The sequence below is a fragment of the Erinaceus europaeus genome, chromosome 10 (genome assembly GCF_950295315.1).
Source record: "Erinaceus europaeus chromosome 10, mEriEur2.1, whole genome shotgun sequence".
Taxonomy (NCBI): domain Eukaryota; kingdom Metazoa; phylum Chordata; class Mammalia; order Eulipotyphla; family Erinaceidae; genus Erinaceus; species Erinaceus europaeus.
The window spans coordinates 17,877,898-17,897,019 of NC_080171.1; the positions used below are offsets into that span (position 1 = coordinate 17,877,898).

Genomic DNA, 19,122 nt, shown 5'->3' on the forward strand with positions numbered 1-19,122 from the left:
ATTATCAAGATGGCATCACTTATGGGTGGAATTTAAGAGACAAGGAGGGAGAGGCAAAACACAGGGTGAAACTTGGACTAGACACAGTCTATTGCAGAGAGGACTAGGGAGGAGAGGGTAACGGGGAAATAGAGGCAGGGGTTCAGTGGGCTTTCAGGGGACCCACTGCACTGAGCTAGAGAAGGATCTAGTTAGGTGGTGGTAATGGTGTATAGATATCTATCTTGGAAAGATGAGATTGTGCCCTTGTGACAGCAACTGTCTTACAAATCATTATTTCCCTAACAAAACATTTTTTAAAAATTAATCAAATGGGGGCCAGGTGATGGTGCACCTGGTTAAGTGCACATGTTGCAATGCTCAAGGACCCAGGTTCGAACCCCCGGCCCCCACCTGCAGGGGGAAAGCTTTGCGAGTGGTGAAGCAGGGTTGCAGGTGTCTTTCTGTCTCTCCCCCTTCCTCTTGATTTCTGACTGTCCCTATCCAATAAATAAAGATAATAAAAAATTTTAAAAACTAATAATCTTAAAAAAATTAATCAAATGGAGAATTATGCAGGCAAAAGGAAACATGCTGCAAAGACAAATACAGTTTTTAGAAAAAAGGGAATTTGACAGAAGAGTGCAAAAGGACTCTGGAGCAGAGACAGCAAGAGAGTTTATCCTAAATGCCATGGTCAAGTTTCAAATAAAAAGACAGCATAATCAGATTAGTCTTTCAAAAAGAAGGCGCTTAGATAATAACCGGGGGAAGGATTTAAAGAGCTCAGGACTAAGACAAAGAGACTACTTCAAGAGTTAGTATAATCACTCAGAAAAAGAAGTAGGGACTGGGGAGAACTAATTCAGTGGTTTATACAATATATTTTCATGCCTGAGGTCCCAGAGGTCCCAGGTTCAATCCTGAGCACCACCATAAGCCAGATCTGAACAGTGCTCCAGTTAGAAGAAAAATCAGAGAGAAAAAAAGTAAGAAAATACTAAATAGAGCAAGAAATCATCATGCACGCAGACCACAGAGCCAAACTAAGAGTTTGAGGCTTCGCCCCAACATTCACTCAGTTAAATTACTTCATCTTCTCTGTGCCTCACTTTTCTAATCAGCAAAATTGGGGTGGGGTAGGGGTGGGGCTGGGGAGATACAAGACCTACCCTCATGTAGGTGGATAAGAGGACTAAGGAAACTAACATTCCTAATGAGCTTAGGCCAGTGTCTGGCATATAAGGAACACAGAACTGGTGGTGTTTAATGCTGTTATCATCATCATTGTTGAGCTCTAGCAATAGTGTGTGTGTGTGTGTGTGTGTTTGTGTGTGTATACATTTGGATCAAATAACCCCAGCAGAGGGGCTTGGGAGATAGCAAAATGGTTCTGCAAAAAGGTTTTCAAATAACCCCAGCAGAATGAACAAGAATGGCAGAGGAACCATTCTCAAACCTTGTACACCTTGCTGCTTCTGTCTAATGAACTTCTTGCAATTCCTTGATCAATTTCATCTTCCTGCCTCTGTATGTATCTTCCAAAAATACCCTTCCTTCTTTTCCTGTGTGTCAAGAATCAGTTCAAGTATCAGCTCTTCAATGAGTTGCCTCATACACTGCCCCCTAAAATCCAGAGGCCGACGTAACACTCCGTGGGTACTTTGCCATAGCACTTACTGTCTGTGAACTAGACTGTCTCTCCTGCTCCAGTGAGCAATCCAAGCACAGGGCCCCATTTTACTTGTCTTTGTGCATAGAACACAGGGTATGATACATAGGAGGGGCTCAATAAAAGCTAACAGAATAAACGAGGCATGACCAGCACAATAGGTACCTCCTGCTAGGGTCATTTAGTTTCTTCTTTTTTTGATCACTGGTGCCTGCTAAACAAATTGACCACTCCCTAAGGTCATTTCCTTCCTCCTTCCTTCCTTCCTTCCTTCCTTCCTTCCTGCCTGCCTGCCTGCCTGCCTGTCTGCCTTCATCCCTTCCTTCTTTAGTTCTCTCTCTCTCTCTCTCACACACACTCATTCATTTGATATGGCAGAGACAAATTGAGAGGGGTGGGAAAAGAGAGGGAGAGAGAAGGAGACACCTGCAGCCCTGCTTCACTGCTTGTGAAGTTTCTCCCCTGCAGATGGGGACCAGGGTCTTGAACTCAGGTCTTTGCACATGGTAACATGTGCACTCAAACAGGTGCACCACTACTACCCCAACTAAGGACTGTGCTACCCTGTCAGTATGCCTTTGCTGTCTGTCTCAAGGGTGAGAAGTCACTTCCCACTTCCCTAAGTCCCAGGAGAGCCTCACGTCATGGCCTGATAGATGGACTCGATGCCATAGCGCATGGCGAACTCATCCACAATTTCTTGAGCGGTTTCATCAAAGTACACCTTCCATGCGTCATCTCCTCGAGCCTCGGGGATTCGAACGCCTCCACTGCCCTGAATGTCTGTGAGGTAATGGAAGAGGTTCTGCAGGGCAAAGAGCAAAGCAAAGAGCTAAGTACATATTAAAAGCAAACCAAACCTGATGGTAAAGTGTACAGGAAAATGTGAACAGGGGCCCTCAGAAATTCTGTCCTTCAAGTGATCGCTCAGTTCTTCTCGCAGGCCCCTCAGCAGGCTTTTTCCTTATGGGTGAAAGAACCTAGGCTGGGCCTTAGGCTGCCTGAGGGATAGCACAGTGAGCTCAGAACCAAATGGGAAACAGGTCCCCGCTCTCGAACCTGGTGGCAATCCTGCTCACAATCAAAGGGCCCTCCCAGCATGGTTTCTGGCACCCCATCCTCCAAGGGCTGGCTCACCTCGTGGAGACACGTATACTGCACGTGATACGGAGCTACCTTCTCCTCCCCTTTGATTTCCACACTGATTTGGAGTCGGATAGCCCCTGAGACGGCAGATTTGTCTGTCCTCTTCTCTAGGAAGAAAAGAAAACTGGAGATTGACACCAATGCAGCTACAGACAATGCAGACAATCCCTGGCCTGACTTAACCCAGGAGAGGAGGCACTGACTCAGGGATCTGCCTAGGAAGGTGAATTTACCACCATAGCTTGTAACCCAAAACAGCCCAGAGTGGGTTCTCGAGGGCTACAGGAGTGCCGGGGGCGGGGGGGTGGGGGGGTGACTAAAGGGTGAGAATGAATATGAAAGAGCCTTCTGAAATGTGGAGCATGTCCACCAGGGTGAAGTCAAGCCACCCTCACTTTTTTTCTTTTTTTTTTGCCTCCAGGGTTATCACTGGGGCTCAGTGCCGGCACTATGAATCCACTGCTCCTGGAGGCCATTTTTCCCATCTTATTGGATATGACAGAGAAACTGAGAGAAGAGAAGAGATAGAGCGGGAGAGAAAAAGAAACACCTACAGACCTGCTTCACTGCTTGTGACGCGTTACACCTGGAGCTGGGGAGCCAGGGGCTTGAACCCGGGTCCTTGCACTTAGTACTATGTGCGCTTGAGTGTGCCACCACCCAGGCCCCTCTGTCCCCATTCCTATCTATGCATGCTTTAGTGAGTGAAGAGGCAGATTCTATATATTGGGCATTGAGTAGTGGTTTGGGTAGGCAGGGCTTTCCCTTCCCAGAAACTATCTCTGGTCCTGTCGCCTCACCCAAGTTGTACCAGACGTCCATCTCTCCACTCAGTGTCCGAACCTCAATGATGGTTTGGCCAAGGAAATCATCAGACTCTCGCTTTAGCCGCTGCTTTACTCTCGACTTGATGTCATCATCCTCGTCCCACACACGCACCTTGATGCGGTCAGAGGAGTTGTGGCACTCACTGTGAAGGAAGGAGGCAGGCTTTGTTAGAACTGCCCAGCAGGTCCTATGCTCATGACCTCTAATTCTATCCCCAAAGCTCCCTCAAGTGCATTTGAGGTCCTGCAGAGGAAAAGGAGTCGGAGTGGTGTTTAAGTTCACTATTTTATGTCCTTAGGACCCACACCCAGAATCAGCAAGACGTAATGCTGGTCCCCAAACACACACACACACACACACACACACACACACACACACACACACACACACACAGTCCCAGATAAATGCAAAGTCCTCAAGAACTTACAAGTGGAACTTCTCTTCCCAAATAGGATTCAGGTTCCCAAAAATGGTCTTGGTACGCTTCTTGGTTTTGCCCACTTGCACAGTCACATAAGGGTCACTGGATCCTGTCTTGTCCTTGGCTTGAAGACCCTGGGCACACACCACTGCAAGCCAAACACATACAGGCGGCTTCACATCACACCCCAGAGGGCAGAAGCCGTGCTCGGTGCTACTCAGTGTTCTCTGCCTAAGAGCAGCCACTTCCTGCTCCTTGTACAGAAGCCCGGACTTCTCTTTCCTTCACATCTATAATTTGTCCTGAGCCACCAGCCTTTCCCTCAAAGCCTAGACCAGGGATCTCCTCTCTCCCATCAGAGCCCTAAACGACCTCATCTTGACCTATACATGTTTCAGCCATCTCTACCCAAATAGAAACAAGTAAATATTCCACCATCTCCTGCTTGTCTCCTCCTCCTAAGCCTCCAGCTCTGGTACTACCAGACTTCTGATCGAGTCGGCAATACCCGATTGTCAGCAAATCCTTATACTATCACTTCTACTGTTTGCAGATGTCTCTCTTGCCTCCCCCAGCCCCTGCCCCTACCACAGCGAGGTCTAGGAGAGAAGGAACAATGAATAATGAGGGAATTCCCCCTCCCTCGGTTCTCTGCCCTCTCACGATGCTTTTCTCCAGGCTCCCCCCCCGCCCCAAGCCGAAGCCTTCCCGCCCCGTCAGACTTTGGTCTGCTCACCTGTGATGGTAATCTTGGCCGACCATTTGGAGGTGCCATCCAGGACACTCTGCTTCACTGTCTTCATTTGCTGCACATGGGCAACCTTGCTCACTGTGAAGACATCCCGGATAACTTCAAAAATCTCGGGCTTATTTCGTTCTCGGATCTTCATACGGTCCTTCATGGCCATGATGATATTCTGGGTACGGTCCTCAGCTCCATGTTTAGAGCTCTTTTCTGCAGCCCCTGAAAGGTGTGCGGGGGGGATGATTATCCACTGGACCAGTTACCAGACTGAAGGCCTGCCTGGGGAGTGGACTCTGGGAGAGGTCTGGGGACAGGATTACATATGGAGAAAGCCGAACACTGCAGAGCCTGCTGGAGTTTAATATTTGGCCAGTAGATTTTGAACTACAACTGGAAAGAGTATTTAAAAAAAAAAAACATTGTTATGGGGCTTTATTTTACTATCCTCTGTATTCAGAAATATGTTGGAGTTTTCATTTATAAAGAACTTAGCTCAGTCTGCAGTTGACTTTATCCTTCTGAGTCTAAAGTTAGAATGTCCCACCTACAGGGGAAAAGCTTCATGAGTGGTGAGCAGGGCTGCAGATGTCTCTCTCTCTCTCTCTCTCGGTGCCTCTCTCCCCTCTCAATTTATCTGTCTCTATCCAATAATAAATAAAAATATTAAAAAACTAAAAAAATAAAGTCAGAGTGCCACCAACCAGCATCTCAGTTATTTGGGAGGAGGGGAGGTTAGTTACGTGACAACTGAACAAGTTTCATCCAATTGTAAGTCACGATATAGGTCTCAGATCTGGTCATGGCATCTAGCCATGTTCTTCCTCATATGATGCTGTCAGTCTCAGGGAACAGTATGTGTGGTATGGGGAAAAGTATGACCTTTGCTACAGGCAGACTTGGGTTCAAATCCTGATTCCATCACTTCTTCTAAGAGTAGGAAATGGTACTTCTGTCAGGGGCTAGGGAGGTACTTCAGTGGGAGAGCGCCTGCATGAACAAATGAGTTCAACCCCTGGAACCACAAGAGAGTAACAAGAACTCCACAAATGATAAGAGTAGTACTTTGTTCTCTCTCATTAATCCAGATCTCTATATTGGGAGAAAACTGTTTCTTTCTGTTTCTCTCAAAACAACCAAATCAACTTTTTTCTTTCTTTCTTTCTTTTGCCGCTAGGGTTGTCGCTAGGGCTTGGTGCCTGCACTATGAATCCACTGCTCCTAAAAGCCTTATTTTATTTTTTTTATTTTGTTGTTGTTGCTGTTATCGCTGTTGTTGGATAGGACAGAGAGAAATGGAGAGAGGAGGGAAGACAGAGAGAGGAAGAGAAAGATAAGACACCTGCAGACTTGCTTCAACGCTTGTGAAGTTATACCCCTGCAGGAGGGGAATTAGGGCTTGAACTGGGATTCTTCTGCTAATCCTTGCACTTAAGCACACCATGTGTGCCTAACCCAGTACTCCACTACCCAATCCCCAAAAACTTGGTTTCTAAAAAAATTATTTATTTTTAATGTGATACCAGGGCTTCACTTTCAGGTGACACTACCATTTCCAGGTCAACATTTTTATTCTTTCTATGAGAGTGTGTGTGTGTGTGTGTGTGTGTGTGTGTGTGTGAGAGAGAGAGAGAGAGAGAGAGAGAGAGAGAGAGAACTGAAGCACCACCCAATGGCTGGTATTTGTCATCCACTCAACAATGGGGCTGCTGGTGACCTGTGCTTGTCACCCCTTCATGATGGCTTTGGACAGAGCCAACACCAGCATTTCTCTTGTCAGAGCCTCAGTTTTCTGCTGATTTTGTTCCACCTGTCCCTGCAGGTCTGCTGTAGCTGTGGCAGGGGCGCCTGTCTAGGGCTCTTCCTAGTAAAGGGAAATCAGTTGCAGGGAGGTAAGTAGAGGAGGAAAGGAGTAGGGAGACAAGGACTTCGAATACTAGCACCTCCTCTGACAGAGACTTGATGCTTTTCCTGCTGGGCATCTCTTCAGCATGGGGGTCTGGGAAATTCTCCCCCTGGACCTCTGCTGAACCATGAGAACTTCCTATTCCTGGCACTATTATCTAAAAGACTGCTTTAAAAGGGAGCACCAAATGTCTCCTTCCCTGAGCTCTAGTGTCTTAAATCTCAGGAGGCTCTTCTATGAGCCCTGCGACCACACTTAGAATGCTCTCTTCTCGTGAGTTTTGGCCCTTGATTAAATCTGGCCTAGCCACTTGGGCAGCATGACTGCTGGAGTGTGTACACTATTCAGGTGCAGCCTCTAGGATCACTTACAGAAGACCATCGCCAAAATGTTACTAAGCGTTCATATGGGTTTTTCCAAAAGGAGCTTAGAGAGTGTTGTCAGACCTAATATCTGCAAGGGCAATGCTCCTTGCCTCAGGACTCTGCTTTCTCTGAAAAGGAAGGGACTTCAGAATCAGGAAGACAGGAGGAATGGCAGTCCCGCCAGGCCAGTTCTTTGCCGTCAGACTATTCTACAGAGGCTCTGCTGCCCGCTGCCCTGAGGCCCCATCTCTCAGCCGACAGGGGCACTCACGCTGCAGGCAGTCAGCATTGAGCAGGTCTTGGCACTTCTCGTGGCACTTGACTCCACACTCGCTGCAGCGCATGCCCTGCCGGGCAATGCCCCAGAGCAGGCCTTCACACTCATAGCAGTAGGTTGGGGTGGTGGCCGTCCAGACCTCGAAGTTGTGGGGCGTGGTGCACGAGATGGGGTAGATTAAGGCCTGCAGGGTTTTCTTGTACACGTGGGATTTCTGAAAGACACATATGGCACTGAAGTCACCAGTAGGATTCTGCTGGGAGATAATAGAAGTGAGGCCCATGCAGGATGATCAGCCCTGCCCGCCCCTGTTTCTCTGCTGGCAGTGGAGGCGATGCTTTATCTTAGCCCAGCCCATAGCCCAGCCTGGCAGAAAGAGGCTGTCGGTGGAGTGTGCACCTGCTCAGCCGCGTGAGGTTTGACCCGAATGCTGGGTCTGAGCCTTGCCCCAGCAGTCAAGTTTTTAATAGAGAGAGAGAGACAATAAAGGAGGAAGGGAGATCGAGAGGGAGGGGGGACTGGAGGGAGGGAGGGAAGCTGGTAGGGAGAAAGGGAGAGAGGAAAGGAGGGAGTGAAGGAGTGAGGGAGGTTAGGAGGGGGAGATAAAAGGAGGGAGAGAGAGGTTAGGAAGGAGGGAGGGAGATATGACAGTACCAAAACTTCCTTCAATACAATGGAGTTTGGGTTTGAACTTGGGCCAAGCTGATGGTTAAAAAAAAAAAAAACACTATGGGGCAATTGGTGGCGCACCTGGTAGAGTGCACATGTTATAATACACAAGGACCTGGGTTCGAGCCCCCAGTCCCCACCTGCAGGGGGAAAGCTTTGCAAGTGATGAAGCAGGGCTGCAGGTATCTCTCTGTCTCTCTCCCTATCACGCCCTACCCCTCGATTTATGGCTATCTGTATCTAATAAGTAAGGATAAAAATTTTTATAAAGACTTTTAAGAAAATAAAAAAGTGCACTATTACCAGCCCACAGTTAAGATTTTAAGGGAAACCATAGGTACCAAGTCCCACTATAATCCCTGAGTGACGTGGTCACATATTCCCACATGAGGACGGACTCACTCCTGCTCTGTACCCTTTTCCAGTGTAGAAAACTGACAACTGATGTTATCTACTTGTTTCATAAATGATGTGTGACCAACAATCTCAAACTCTTACTTAGGAGGGGCTACAGAATGATCAGCAGGCTGTAGGCCATCAAGCTCAGAAAGCCCCCAGGGTCACTTACCAGCTCTTCATCCTTGAGAGAGGTGCGTGTCGCCATTGCAGAAGTAATCCCTGCCTTCCGGGACTGGACCAATGACTGTGAGAGAAGACCTTCTATCAGTCCTGGCTACCATCAAGGGCTGCCAAAATCTGGGGGGGGGGGGGGGGGGTCTCCGTGGTCAAAGCTACTTCCTTCTCTCTAAATTTACGACTAGTCACAAGAACTGTCCGAGGGGTAACAAGCAAGGTTAAGACCCCAAACCCAACCAACAGTTCCTCAGGGAACTAGTCTGACAGTGCTAAAACAGTCCTTTTTTTTTTCCCAGGGTACCTTGTCATCCAAAGAGTTTCTCTCTCATTAACTATTTGTAGGTATCTTACCCCACAGAAACTCCTTCTTTGTACAGGAAAGAAAAGGATAATGAAAAGTTTAGCATTATGCTGGGAAACAGGTCATTAAGAATCACACAGGCAAGCCACTCTGTCACAGAGTCACATCCAAGAGCCACCACTTGGGAGCCTAGTGGTGGCTCACCTGGGTAAGCGCACATATCATCAAGAACCACCACTAATAACAGCAAGCTCATCCATCCTCTATCCCCTGGTACCACCCCATGTCCCCCGAGTCCCAGGTGACTGTAGATGCCAGAAGCTCAAAGGAGTAGGGCGCTTGGCAAGTGGAAGGGGCAACGGAGTCTTAAGTCAAATCAAGGAGGACAGAGGTTTAGACTGAGGACTGGAGCTGCCCTCCTATGTAGAATGGCCCTATCTGTCTCCTGAGTCCTTGAAGGCAGCTCCTGGAGAGCTGCATGGTTTTGGACACTGAACAGACAGAAGTAATATCAGCCAAGTAGGGACTGAACAATTGGGAAGGGAGCAGGTGGTTTGTTATGTGGACTCTTAGAGAAGGCAGGAAAGGGATCTGAGACACTCACCATAGCCTGTGCAGAGGAGCGCAGAGAAAGGAAGAACATGATGTTAAAGTCCTCCCATGGACATGGAAACTTTCAGAGGTAACTACGTAGCTTTTCTCTAGAGTGAAAATTAGGAAACCTGTTCCAAGCCCCGCTGCCTCTATCCACTGAAGGCCATCTGCAACCTAGACAGCTGAGCAGGGCCGAGGCCTAGAGCTCCTACTCTTAGGAGTTATTCCAGAAAGTGAAATAAAGAGAGAGGAGGGAAAATAAGAAACAAAATATTGCTAACTAATACAGTTGAGCCCAAAATAAAAGCAAGTGAGCAAAGACAGAGAAACATATGAACAAAAATAGGAAGAAAACAAAGAGGCAACAGGAAGATGATGAAAAAAGTTAACAACAAAAAAGAGAGGTAACCTCTAGAACTTATCTACACCCAAGCAGCTCAATGAAGAGTCGGTGGGAGAAGAGATACATCTGAAAGGAGGAAAAAATAAAGATGATAAAGCAAAGAACAGAAAATAAAGACAGAGAAGAAAGAAATGGTGATGAGTCAATTCTTTATTCAACTAAAGAAGGAGATTGGTGGGGAAAGGATTGGGGTGGGGGAGAACAGACTGAATAGGAAGATTAAAAATAGAAGCAGGAAATGGTAATAAGAAAAAGGCCTCAAGTCTTACTGAGCAAATAGCTTCAGAGCTCCAGGAGCTTAGAAGCACATGAGCCTCCCACCCTACCTCTACTGTCCACAAGAGAACTTTAGAAAGTTGACCTGAAAGGAGCCTCAGGTCATTTCTAGAAACCGTGAGGTCAGCTTCACCCTCTAAGCCTATTCAAGTCTACAAATTTTATCGTTACTTTGCGGTGTCAGGCACTGGGTTGGGACTCAAGGTAAAGATGTGAGACAGAAGAAGGCCCCACTGAGGTCATCACATAAGTCTCAGGAAGACTTTGAATGGCTGATGATCAGAACAACCCTTGTCACAAAATAGGTAACTACCAGTCCTGATGGCTTGCTAAAGCCCACGGGACTGCGGAGGTGGGTGGGGTGGGGAATGGGTGTCCCTAAGCTATAGCCGAAGGCTGTGCACGAGTTTCACTCACCAGATCACTGACAAGTGGCAGTGGCTTCTTTCTGCGCAGGTCTGGCATGCTGTCAATGCCATAGAGCCCTCCAGCTGGCCTGAGGAAAGAAGACACTATGTCAGGACCCTCGTTCCTGACTGAAGTTATAGGCAAGTTCATAATTACATTCTTCATTCTCCTTATTGTCCTTGTCCCTTAAGGAAGATGAACTGGCCTTCACCAGGCACCTTTGAGAAATGTCAGGAAGACAGAAAGTAAGGAAAATAAAGGAATGAGATCTGCTCTGAGTCTCATTCATGTCTCTTCCTATGGCTTTAGTCAAGCTTTCAGAGTTCTTAGATCCACTGCTTATTGGAATGACCTTTTGCTACATAAGGCAAGGATCCTGTCCACATCAGAGACAATGCTCCCCAGATAGGAATCTTTCCTAGATTGTTCTAGAACAGAAACCATAGGGATGGCTCTACAGGAAGAGTTTGGTACTGAGGTAAGTGAGACTGCCAAACAATGATTTCAACACGGACTAAGACACCATCATATCCTGAGTAAAGGGTCTATAGTTTGTTGGTTTTTTGCCTCCAGGGTTATTGCTGGGGCTTGGTGACTGCACTATGAATCCACTGCTCCTGGAGGCCATTATTTTCATTTTATTGGATAAGACAGAGAGAAATTGAAAGAGGAGGAGGAGGTAGAGAGGAAGAGAGAAAGATAGATACCTGCAGACCTGCTTGACTGCTGTGAATCAACCCTCCCTGCAGGTGGGGAGCTGGGGGGCTCGAACCAAGATCCTTGTGTGGGTCCTTGTGTTTCATACTATGTGTTTAACTCGGTGTGCCACCACCCAAGCCTTTATTTTTGGTATTATCTTTACTTATTTATTGGATAGAGACAGCCAGGAATTGAGAGGGAAGGGGTTATAGAGAGGGAGAGAGACAGAGAGACACCTGCAGCCCTGCTTCACCACTGGAAAAGCTTTCTCCTTGCAGGCAGCGACTGGGGGCTGTAACATGTACATTTAACCAGGTGCACCATCACCCAGCCCCTGGTCTGACTTTATGGCCAGAGAGAAACCGTAGAAATTCCAATGTGTCAATCCTTTCTTAAATAAAAAAAAAGAAAAAGAAAAAGAAAAAAGAAATTCCAATATGTCCTGGAACCCCAGCCCTCTAGAGCCTTTCCCCAGTAGGGAAAGACTGAAGCAGGCTGGGATCGACCTGCCCACACCCATGTCCAGTGGAGAAGCAATTACAGAAGCCAGACCTCCCACCTTCTGCACCCCATAATAATCCTGGGTCCATGCTCCTAGAGGGATAATGAATAGGAAAGCTTCCAGTGGAGGGGATGGGATACGGAGCTCTGGTGGTAGGGATTGTATGGAATTGTACCCCTCTTCTCCTACAATCTTGTCAATAATTATTAAATCAATACAAATAAAAAGAAAAAGAGGGGGCCATGTGGTGGTACAGGTGGTTAAGCACCACACATTACAATGCACAAGGACCCAGATTCAAGGCCCTGGTCCCCACCTGCAGGGGAAAGCTTCATGAGTGGTGAAGTAGGGCTGCAGGTGAGTCTCTGTCTCTCTCCCTCCCTATCTCCCCCTCCCCTCTCAATTTCTCTCTGTCTTTATCTAATAAATAAAGAAAAAGGGAAGAAAGAAAGAAAAAGAAAAGAAATACCTCATGGCAGGGACCAGTCCCCAGAAGGGCTGGAAAGAAATACAGCTAAAGCAACCAGAGAAGGCTAAAACTTGTCTATCTTTACAATACTTAGTGAATTCTGTAGTTCTTTGCTTGTTGTTACCTAACAACATGTGGTAAAAATATAGCAATTATCTCCAAAAGACTACCCTTTAGGCCAGAAGATGGCTCAGTGGATAAAGTGCATGCTTTACTATGCTTGAAGCTCTGGTTTGATAACCTAACATCACATGGAAGCACCATGGGTAGTATCAGAGGAACTTCATGGATTATAGAATGATGTTTTGATTTCTGCCTCCTCCCTGCAAAATGTAGGGTAAAATTGGGGTCTTGAAGGCAACTGGGGGGGGATATATATTTTATATATATATTCCTGGATTCATTCCCTGGCACCACATTAAAAAACAAAACATCATTCTTACATCAAGAAAACCTGTATTCTATACACACTTTTAATAAGTCACTATATATCCTCTGCCAAAATTCTTTTCTCCATTTGGGCCTTGGTGACACTTCTTGAAAATGAGGGCCAGGCGCCAGGCAGTGGTGTACCTGGTTAAGCGCACACATTACCATTTGCAAGAACCCAGATTCAACTGGTTCAACTGCAGGTGGGACGCTTCACGAGTGGTGAAGCAAATATGCAAGTGTCTATCTTCCTCTCTCCCTAGCTCCCTTTCTCCAATGCCCATGTCCAGCAGAGAAGCAATTACAGAAGCCAGACCTCCCACCTTCTGCACCCTATAATAATCCTGGGTCCATACTCCCAGAGGGATAATGAATAGGAAAGCTTCCAATGGAGGGGATGGGATGGAAAACTCTGGGGGTGGGGATTGTATGGAATTGTACCCCTCTTATCCTCTTATCAATTTCTCTCTGTCCTATCAAGTAAAATATAAAGAAAGAAATTTTTAAAAAGGAAGAAAAATGGCCACTGGGAGTGGCAGATCCATAGTGCAGGGACAGAGACCCAGCAATGACGCTGATGGCAGGAAATAAAATAAAATAAAATAAAATAAAATAAAATAAAATAAAATAAAATATAAGAGCCATGGACCACAGAATCTTTCTGACCTTCTTGATGCTGTCATTTTGAGTCTCAATGAAAATAACTCATCTTCCCTGCATGTATTTGGTTTTAATATGACAATTAAAGCAAGGCAGGTGAGGTGGCTGGGTTATATTCTATTGCTGTTCTGGAAGAGATCTGTTCCAAAAGAAAGCAGCACCTATTGACAGCTATACAGGCAAGAATGGTGAGACAAAGTGGGTCATGACCAAGAGCTGGAACAGGTAACCCTATTCACAATAAACCAGCTTCTTAAGCACAAGCAGTGACTTTGTTTTCTTTCTTTTTTTTTTTAAGATTTTATTTATTTATGAGAAATATAGGAGGAGAGAGAAAGAACCAGACATCACTCTGGCACATGTGCTGCTGGGGATCGAACTCACAACCTCATGCTTGAGAGTCCAAAGCTTTACCACTGCGCCACCTCCCAGACCATAACTTTGTTTTCTGAGATTACCAAGCCCAGAAAAATGATATACCTGTGACAGCTTCCATGGACTAAACTGAAGGAAAAGAAAAAAGACGAGGAGGCATTTAGAAGATCACTGCATGGTTCCATTTAAATATGGTTTGGATATGTTTCCTTGGCGTGAATATATTTTACAATTATGAGAATCTTAAGGAAAAGAAAAAAAAATTTTGAAGGCCAGTTGCCAAAGAAGCAACTCGTGGTGCAAGTTTGTGGCTAGGTCTAAAGACTACAATAAGCACCATTTAAGCCCAGAACATGTCTGTGCCATAAACGAGCTTTTGACAAAAGAAGAGAGGTGGTTCATTTACGGCATTAAGTCCTGGTTAAAAAATACAAAACTTAAGGAAAAGAAGTCTGTGAAAGTGTAGACAATTGAGGCCAGAAAAATAGCTCACATGCGGACTGTTGCTTTACCCTGTGTGCAACTCAGGTTTGAGTCCAGCCCCCACTGCAATGAAGGAAGCCATGCTTTCTCTGTTTCTATCAAAAGGGGAGGGGAGGGGAGGTTTAGACACTTTTATGACCTGATCTAGAAAGGAAGAATGAAAAGAAAGGAGGATTTAGCCAATTTTATGTTCTGAGCTTTCCTTCTTTCTTTTTTTTAAAGACTTTTCATATATATATATATATATATATATATATATATACCCTTTTGTTGCCCTTGCTGTTTTATTGTTGTAGTTATTATTGTTATCGTCATTGTTGGATAGGACAGAGAGAAATGGAGAGAGATGGGGAAGACAGAGAGGGGGAGAGAAAGACACCTGCAGACCTGCTTCACCACTTGTGAGGTGACCCTCCTACAGGTGGGGAGCCGGGGGCTTGAACTGAGATCCTTATACCAGTCCTTGTGCTTAACCCGCTGCACTACCACCCGACTCCCCCTGATCTTTCTTCTTTCTTAGTCACAAGTGAGAGTAGGCAGTCATTGAGATTTCTGATGTCAGAAGGCTTCTGTAGAACAAGTAGCGCAGGAAGATGCTGAGAAATAATTAGTAGTATATGTGGGGGTGGGGAGGCATTTAAATTCTTTTCTGTCTTCAGAGCTGTCAGTCAGTCACAGGCAGCAGTTGAGCAGCTTAAAATGACTTTCTGGTGCAATCACATGGGTCTGAAACTCCCAGACAAAAAGCATAGACAGAAGACACAGAGCTCATAAGGGATGACACTTCTGTCTTGACTTGAGTGGAAGAAGTGGGTGACTCACGACAGCTGAAGCAGGGTAGAGTCCAGGGAGCAATCTAACCAGACACACAATGAAATGGAAAGAAACTGTCTCCACATGCAGATTTTTTTTTCTTTCCTGTTTCCCCATTCTTCTACCTGAAGGGTACATCATTACTGTGAAGGAAGGGGTCAGAAATTCTAAAGGTCAGTCTAGAGAAACCTCAAAGCTCTCTCTCCTGGCTCCAGGAGAAGCAGTCTGCAAAGCTCTCTCTATTCTGCCTCTGAGGAAATCAGTCTGCAGAGTTCTCTCTACCCGTAAGAATCAACCAGTCTACAGTGAAATCTTTTCCTTCCCTGGAATTCAGTTTATATGGGGCTATTTCCTCTGTTTCCCGTGGAAAAGCTGAAATATATAAAGGAGACTGTATAAAACCCAGAGAAATCTTGCAGGGGATCACTTACCCTTCTGGGAGCCACTGGGGCAGAGAGGCGTCACCGTCATCTGGAATCTTAAAGGAAAAAAAGTGAAAGGACATTAGAACCTGGGAAAAACAGAGGGTAACCTGTAAGTCAGCTGGCAAGCCATGAGGTGGGGAACTCAGGGGGTGGGTCACGGATGCTAGTGCTGACAGGGGGGTGATCCTGGTGCCCCTGGCAATGCCTGGATCAGACAGAGCAGTAAGTTGTTGAAAAGAGCACTGTTTCACCTGCTGTCTCCCCAATGACTAGTAAGGATATAAATCTAAGCTCACGGAGACTGAGCTCTGAGTGCAGGAGATGGCAGAATTCATACCCACACACCCACATTCTTGTATATACCAGGAAGCCAAGACCAGGAGAAGGGCTTTCAGGCCTCACTAATGCAAAAGGGGCAGCTGCACTAGAGTATAGCGAGTACACTGTGTATATTCTATATGCCACACACTGCCTATGTATTAGTATTATATAGAGTCAGGTCTTCCAGCTAAATGCCTAAGTTCCCGTGGCTGCCCTAGAGGCAGACTGCAGGTCTTCCTAGATGCCGAGCTCATGAATGGACTTTGCTTGGATTTCCTGAGCTCCTGACTCAGCGATAAGGAGTGTGCTCGACATTTAATAAACTCTATACAGCAAGAGAAGCCAGAGCCAATTTAGTCACTTGGACCGTCACTCTGCTGAACTTTATAAATTCTACAGTGAGAAGTTGAAAACTGAGGTACTGAATAAGTCAGTTCTGAAAACACTTTTCAAAGGTTTACACACAGAGGGAAAGCACAAATCCTCCCAGTCGTGTGCAGAGAGAGTTGCAAAGCTGCTATTTAACCTCAATAGGTCTAGACAGCAGGTCAGGGGTTCCTATTCCACCTTGCTCCTCACTACCCACAAGAACTCCCTGCTTCCTGAGCTCTAGGTTTCAGCTGACTCTCCTGCAACAAATGAGCTCCAGAACAAGGGAGACAGAGTAAGTTGTTTAACTTTGCATAAGGGGCCAAGTTAGGGGACAGCTAGAGGTCAAGTCAGTTACAGATACAAAACAGGGCAGTGAAAAGGGGAATGTGGACCTGGCTAATGGGGGAGAGGAAAGGAAGTACACTCTCAGGTTTCCTGAGGCTCCAACGTCCCAGGTTCAATCCTCTGCACCACCATAAGCCAGAGCTGATCAGTGCTCTGCTAGAAAGAAAGAAAGGAAGAGAAGAGAAGAGAAGAGAAGAGAAGAGAAGAGAAGAGAAGAGAAGAGAAGAGAAGAGAAGGAAGGAAGTAGGAAGGCCCCGGGTCAGCAGCAGGCTCAAGATAACCACTGAACTGAAGCGTCCCTTATTGGTGCTTTTATCTCGCACCACTGTCAACTGCTCACAGCCCATCATGGGCTGAATTTCACCTCTTCTGACTTCTGTCTGATTCTTGAGGTGGGGGGGGGGGACACTGGGAAAGGGAGATTCAGGCCCAAAAGGCAGCCAGAGATAGTTGAGACAAGTCTCCTAAGGTCGCCTGTGAAAATTAGACCTTCCGTGTGTCTCTAGGTCCCATCAACCAAACTTATTTTCCCTTTGGGAACAATCATTGTACTGAACAGATTTCCATTTCCTACCCAGAATCAGATGCTTGCCAGAAACCACTAAGTTTAAGGAAACGAAATCACACAAAGTATATGAGCGCCAGGGCTCTCGACCTCATACCATACACATTACCTGCACTTAGAGGGGGCGACTGATGTACAGAAACCTGCAGAGACAGCACAGAGCATGCACACAGGGCACAGACGCAATGCCAGAAGAGTGAGAGGTGGTCCAGACACAGCACCTCCAGGAGGTAGGTGTGATCACTGACACGACTTGTGCCTGATGGAAACGTGAGGTGATCGGGCGTAGGACTATCAACATAGACACACACCCACTAGAAGTGGCAATGTTCAGTAGACCCTGAATCACAGGCCAAGAAAATCTACTGTGGGACCAGGTGGTGGTGCACTCAGTTGAGTGTATATGTTACAAGGACCCCGGTTCAGGCCCCAGCCCCCACCTGTGAGGGTGAGGGTCTATCTCTTCTCTCAATTTCTCACTGTCCTATCAAATAATAAAATGTAAACGCCTGAAGCACCAGCTTCAAGTACCAGCGCTTGCAAGCACAGACCATGGTGCAATGCATCTGCATGGCATGGGGGAACCATGCTCGTGGAGAGGCCAGGAAGCCTGCTCAGGAGCCCAGAGCACATTCTCACTCAGGGCCCCAGGCAAGATGCACAGAACGCCCGCAGCAATCCCTGCTCTCAAATACAAAGTGGATATGCATGCTGGGCTCAGCGAGGGCTTATAGCATATGCCAGTCTGCAGTAACAAGTAGAGAATGGATACACACTGTGCAGCTAGCAGGGCTGGTAGTCAGTGTGTAGGGGGATCCAACTGAGTACAAGTAAAAGCACACACATGCTACACTGAATATGCACCAAGCCGGCGCACGTACTGTCACACCGTGCTCTGAGGATTTCTGCGGAACATACACGTGCACGGGGCATGCACACAAATCGCCTTCAGGATAAACAGACTAACTACATGAGCCAAAGCTCAGAGGAACAGATCATGCACACATAGACACATCCTCCCTCCCCGTGCTGGGGAGGGGGGGGGGGTAACAGAGAATAGACAACAAAAAAAGAGCCCGATGGGGCCAGAAGCATAACCTGAAGGTCTCCTCGCTTTCCTTCTGCAAGGAGAGATAACGCAGGAAAAGAGAGGGGGAAAAAGGGGGGCAAAGAGGTTAGTAGATTCAGTCCTATCATGATGAACCCAAAGAAAATGCCAGGTAAAGCCACCATTTGAGCACACACATTGCCATATAAAAGGACCTAGGTTCAAGCCCCTGGTCCCCACCTGCAGGGGGGAAGCCTCACAAGTGGTGAAGCAGTGTTGCAGGTGTCTCTCAGTCTCTCTCTCCTCCTTTAACGCTTCCTCCCTCTCTCCCTTCCCAATTTCTCTCTGTCCTGTCAAAGTAAAAGAAACAATAAATAAACAACATGCCAGGTAAACATTCCGGAGTACAGGTGAGAGAGGGGCTGTCTGAGTTGCTGGAGGATTCACAGAGCTTAGGTCCCTTTCTTCCCAGACTTTCTGACCCTGCTTTTGAGTTCGGCATACCCCAGGGGCTACTCAAACTGAAGAACAAAGTCTTCCTGCTGATTCCAGTTGTCTGTTTTCCTCTTTCAGAAGTGACCTGCCTATGGAGGCTGGGTCACAAGGTCAGCTCTGTTACCAAAGGTCACCCCACGGAGCTACCCAAGATGACTGAGCACAGAGGGAGTTCCTTCCCCAGGAGCTACAGGAGCTCACTCTTATCTAAAATCTTTAAACCCAGGGGGCCAAAGGCTGAGCCCTTTCTATTTTTGGAACGCAGGCTTGGCCATGTGTTTGCCCAGCAAGCCTTGATCTGTCTCTCCAGCATCTAAATTACATTAAGTCAGGTTAAGGCATAAAGATAAGACTGAGGTCAGGATGCTCAGTGGCTAACAGACTCTGGGACCACAGTTGGCCACTGCCCTGGTTGAACTCTTCAGTCTGATTATCTGTTGAATCCAGAACAAAACTTGAAAGAAAACTGGCACTACCAGAAGGGCCTGAGCAAGCAACAGTAGAGGAAGAATAAAGTGCAGGAGTTATTCTCTCTTACTCATCAGAGACTACCTTGCT

The 19,122-nt window shown here is 46.7% G+C and overlaps 1 protein-coding gene across 8 annotated transcripts in view; it reads right to left on the bottom strand.

Moving 5' to 3' along the window:
• Positions 1–19,122, bottom strand: part of UNC13B (unc-13 homolog B) — a 224,666-nt gene that overhangs the window by 22,352 nt on the left and 183,192 nt on the right. For 6 of the 8 annotated variants that reach the window (XM_060199237.1, XM_007522825.3, XM_016188041.2 and 3 more), the window contains 9 exons: positions 15,425–15,471; positions 10,573–10,651; positions 8,574–8,648; positions 7,331–7,550; positions 4,783–5,010; positions 4,053–4,194; positions 3,598–3,767; positions 2,789–2,904; positions 2,293–2,456 (listed from right to left, as the gene is read on the bottom strand). In XM_060199237.1, the coding sequence (XP_060055220.1) occupies positions 2,293–2,456; positions 2,789–2,904; positions 3,598–3,767; positions 4,053–4,194; positions 4,783–5,010; positions 7,331–7,550; positions 8,574–8,648; positions 10,573–10,651; positions 15,425–15,471 (1,241 nt within the window). Of the gene's footprint in view, positions 1–2,292; positions 2,457–2,788; positions 2,905–3,597; positions 3,768–4,052; positions 4,195–4,782; positions 5,011–7,330; positions 7,551–8,573; positions 8,649–10,572; positions 10,652–15,424; positions 15,472–18,119; positions 18,143–19,122 lie in introns of all 8 variants that reach the window. The other 2 variants (XM_060199234.1, XM_060199233.1) reach the window with 1 other exon arrangement.